The sequence below is a fragment of the Cyprinodon variegatus genome, unplaced genomic scaffold, assembly GCF_000732505.1.
Source record: "Cyprinodon variegatus isolate N-32 unplaced genomic scaffold, C_variegatus-1.0 Scaffold770, whole genome shotgun sequence".
Taxonomy (NCBI): domain Eukaryota; kingdom Metazoa; phylum Chordata; class Actinopteri; order Cyprinodontiformes; family Cyprinodontidae; genus Cyprinodon; species Cyprinodon variegatus.
Genome location: NW_015151223.1, coordinates 91,852 through 96,224, shown reverse-complemented (window position 1 = coordinate 96,224; position 4,373 = coordinate 91,852). Strand labels below are relative to the sequence as shown.

General features: G+C 39.1%; 1 protein-coding gene across 1 annotated transcript in view; it reads left to right on the top strand.

The window, feature by feature from the left end:
• syne1 (spectrin repeat containing, nuclear envelope 1) overlaps nt 1–4,367 on the top strand; it is a 172,957-nt gene extending 168,590 nt beyond the window's left edge. The window contains exon 137 of the mRNA XM_015395967.1: nt 3,507–4,367. Within this exon, the coding sequence (XP_015251453.1) occupies nt 3,507–3,750 (244 nt within the window). The 3' untranslated portion in view covers nt 3,751–4,367. The remainder of the gene's footprint in view (nt 1–3,506) is intronic.
• Nucleotides 4,368–4,373: the final 6 nt, after the last annotated feature.

The window sequence follows — 4,373 nt, the reverse complement described above, 5'->3', positions numbered from 1 at the left end:
CACTGAGTTGCCGCCATGTGATTGGCTGCTTAGAAATTAAGTGTTAACGAGCAGTTGGACAGGTGTACCTAATAAAGTGGCCGGTGAGTGTAGTTCGCTAAATGTTTTTTGACATTGGCTGATAATTACAGCAACTTATTTTAAATATATATTTCTCTACAAATAATTAACAAAAAACAAAAATTCTCACTTTGTTTCTTTGTGAAATGTGAATGAAAATTTTCCATAGGTGCTTCAAAAATACATTTACTCTGGATTTGACCAAAAATAGCTGAATGAAACTAAACTGTTAGAAACGTACACCATTCAGCCATTTATCAAACATTTTGACCACACTGAATGTTGATGGTAGATTCTGGCTCTTGCTGCGGTGCACCGCCTGCATAGATTAGGCTTCCTGTTTCACTTCACCATTCATTTTAGTGAAGGCTGCTGCTACTGAAGGGAAGTACTGCTTCTTTATAAGAGGACTGAGTATGTAGAGACAGAGAAGCAGCTTTTCCTTAACAATTGAACAGAATCAAACTAAATGAGAAGTTTTGCAGTCATTAAAAAACATTAAATTCTGTTCCCATTAAGTTTGCATCAGCAAAATAACTTGGAATCTGAATTAATGATCGGCTAAAAGGATTGTGTAAAACTCTGGACATTTAAAGCTAAACATATAAACTGGTAATAAAAGCAATGGAGGAATAATGAGACTTAGACGGTACTTTATTGATCCCTTGGGAAGACTCCCTCCGGAAATTAAGGTTACCAGCAGCTTACAGGGTAAGAAAATATTAAGTTAAATTAAATTAAAATAAAATTAAGCAAAAGAAATACAAATACAATAATACAACAAATACAAAAAATACAGATTAAGTACAGTGTATATAATAGGATTTGTGTGTTTGTAATATAGGAGTTTGGCGGATAGATTGACCAGTAATATGGTTTGCACTTGCACTACGTATCAGGTTGAAATATTTCAACATTATGAATGTTAGATCATAATAGGATCATCTTTAAAAATTTCTTCTACTACTAAATAGGTGGGAAAAGCATGCAGGACGAACCTCAAAGGCATTTATTCAAAAATGTTACTCAAGTGGGTGTTAATAGTTCAACCAAAATATGATAAACCATCAAGTAGTGACGATTGTTTAAATAGTAGGGATGTTTCCTTTCAGAGTAATATTTATTCTTGATCACTTCATTTTGACATCATAGGAGTTGTTCTTATAAAAGTAAAGCAGAGTTTATTGTCATGGAAGATTACATTTCTTTTAGTTCATAAACATATCGTCTGCCTCCATTTTACTCTTTTAGAATGATAGTCCGTTGCAAAAGTGTTTTTACTCATTAAACTTATTTATGTTTCATCAGACCTCAAACCTGTATGTTGTTAGCTGGGTTTTTATTTGACAAATATATTTTAAAGTCGGAGAAGAATTAAAGGCGGTTTTAACTTTTTTGCTTTTTACAAAATCAGAGGTAAAGTGTGGCATATTTTTTATTTAATCATTTATATTCTATAAAACCGCCTTTAACTCCCTTTATATCGGCATTTGGAGCCATTTTCTGTCAGCTTGAAGATAAAAACTATTTGTGAACTATTTGTGAACAGTCTAAGACATTTTGCTGGAAACTAAAAACCTTCATCCCAGTCTTAAATGTTTAGCAGCTTCCCTTCATATCCAAACAGCCACCGTGTAGCTGGAAAGCTTCCCCATACTATGGTGCCACCACCATTTATTAGTTGCAATGTTCAAGGGGATATGGAGTCTTCATTTTCCACAGAAGCACCTACCTTTGTAGGCAGACCACATAGTAGGTGCTGTTCCATAGTTTTCTTAATAAAAACTTCAGAAAACAGTTGGATTCAGAGATTAAATTACAACTAGCACTGGGTTTTATCTCTGGGCATCAGAGATCTTTATTTTTTAAAGTAAAAGCTGGAATGTCATGAACTGAGGACAGATGTACCCAGTATTCAAGGACAGTCAGTAGGAAAGTTCAAAAAGGTTTATTAAATTAACAAAAACTGAAATGGAGCTGTGGCTTGCGGACACTGCAGGATGGGGAGCGGGGCACCGCCCAATCACAGACACTCTGGTTAAACAGTCCAGTCCTAGAATGTCCCCAAGTGCTGCAGTTCCAGAGGACATGCTGGAAGCCGATCCTGGTCAAGGATCCAGAACAGACAGGGACAGGATCCAGATCAGGCAGGAACAGAAACAGGTGGCAGGATCCAGACTTCCAGGCATCCACAGGCTCCCAGGAGGGTTCAGAGTCTGACTGGGACCAGAAGCATGACCAGGTGGTCACGCAAAAGAGCAGGCCCAATGGAAGAGGGTAGCCGAGACAGGACGTGGAACCAGAACTTGATGCAGGACTTTAAACTGGTCTCCTCCCTGGAGCCAGGCTTACTGAGATAAAAACTGAACCCCCGCACATATAGAGCCAAAAACCCAGAGGACTCCGCGGGGGAGGAACAGTGGACGATCAGGAGACGAGACAAACACTAAAACCTTCTTTCCACTGGCTGCTAGAATCCAGGACTCGAACCAAGGAACAAAACTAACAGACAGGCTAACAAAAAGACAAGTAATAATCTGGCCCTGAATGCTCAGGCTGAACTGAATATAAACCAGAGGAAACAGGTGAGAGGAATACATTATAATTGAGGCAGGGAGGGAAAATGACAGGTGAAAGGAATGACTAATTAAGGAGGAGAAAACAGGCCAGATCATGACATGGAAATCCTTTTTATCTTTCTCTTTACAGTACTATACTTTCTGCCATATAACTTCCATAATAAAAACATTGTAGTCTGATAAAGTGTAAAATGAAGTAGTGTGAATTCCTTTGTACATTAGCCCCTCTTTAAGTCAAATGTAATGAAGTGATATATTAATGAGATAAATAGTCAGAAAAAAGCTTTTTCAGTTTGCTGTGCTCCTGTTGCCGCGGCACGCTTTGCACTTTCCTCCATGGCCCAAACCTTCCGAGTCAGCACAGCTGATTCCTGCAGCATGCTCGTCGTCTTTTATCCTAACACCTTCTGCAAAGGAATGCAAGCAAACATTAAGTGTATTTGTCTGGTGCAGCACTGCAGTGCGAATGCTTGGATATTGTTTCGTCACTGTCTTTGTTATCCTGTTTGCCCACCAAGTTTCAGTCAGCATGTGGATCAGTTTTAAACTTTGTCCGCTGTGTTTAAAGCATCTTTCAAACACATCCGTGTGCACTGAAGCACTGACTAACATGTCACTGAAAGGAGATCTTATTTGGATTAAAAACAGGCAGACTAAGCTAAACAAGTGCACATGTGTAGAGGGGAATATTAGATTAAGATTAAAGTAGGATGATTGTTGTCCAAATTAGATTGATTTAATTAGCTCATTTATTCTATTTAGATTATACAGTATTTTAGTGTTGGCAGCAGTGTAGATGAGCCAGAGATGATTTTTTTATTACCAGTGATTGACTAATGCTCAGTGTCTGCTTGGTTGTGTGAGCAGGTCACGCAGCGGCGTTGGATCCGCTTCCTCCCGTTCTGATCTGGACTCAGCAAGAGGCCGTAGATCCCCGTTCTGGTGCCGCGTCCTCTGGTTTGCGCTGCCTCTCCAGCTCCTCCTGCTGCTGCTGGTGGTCCTCGCCTTCCTGCTGCCGCTGGCAGAGGAGGACTACTGCACTCAGTCCAACAACTTTGCTCATTCCTTTTACCCGATGCTGAGCTACACAAAGGGCCCTCCTCCCGTCTAGCTGAGCTTCAAGACCATCCTGCTTCTGTAATTTGGCTTTCATAGGACGGGAAGGAGAAAACACAGAAGAATCTCTCCTGAGAAGCACGCAGGATTCAGCATCTCTCTATGTGCTGAAGTACTGTGTCCACTCAAGATGTAATTGGGTCTATCTGGAGGAATAGATGAGACCATCCTGTATTTTTTTGAAGACTGTCAGTGGAAAGCACCAAAGTCAAAAGCTGAGAGAGTTTCCTCCCATTTATTTTTTTACCTGTACTTGGGCATGTAGTTTTAATATTTTCTTTTTATTTACTCACCTCTGTAATTGTGTCTGTGGTAAACTGTCAATTTTAACTTGAACTACATACCTTCATGTACGTCAAGCCAAGCCAAGTGTTTTATCATCAGATACAGATTAAGACTTTTAACCTTTAACACCAACCATCCATTGTCTTCTTACATTCTGTATTTTTATTTTTTCAAATGATCTGATATCACAGAGATTTAAACTTGTGACAAATAGAACTACTGTATATTTTGTATGACTATTGGTTGAGTATAAAATATATAAGAGTCCAGATTATTTAACGTGTGTACATAGTGCAGAAGGTGGAAAAAAAGGATGTAAATGCAAATATGAAC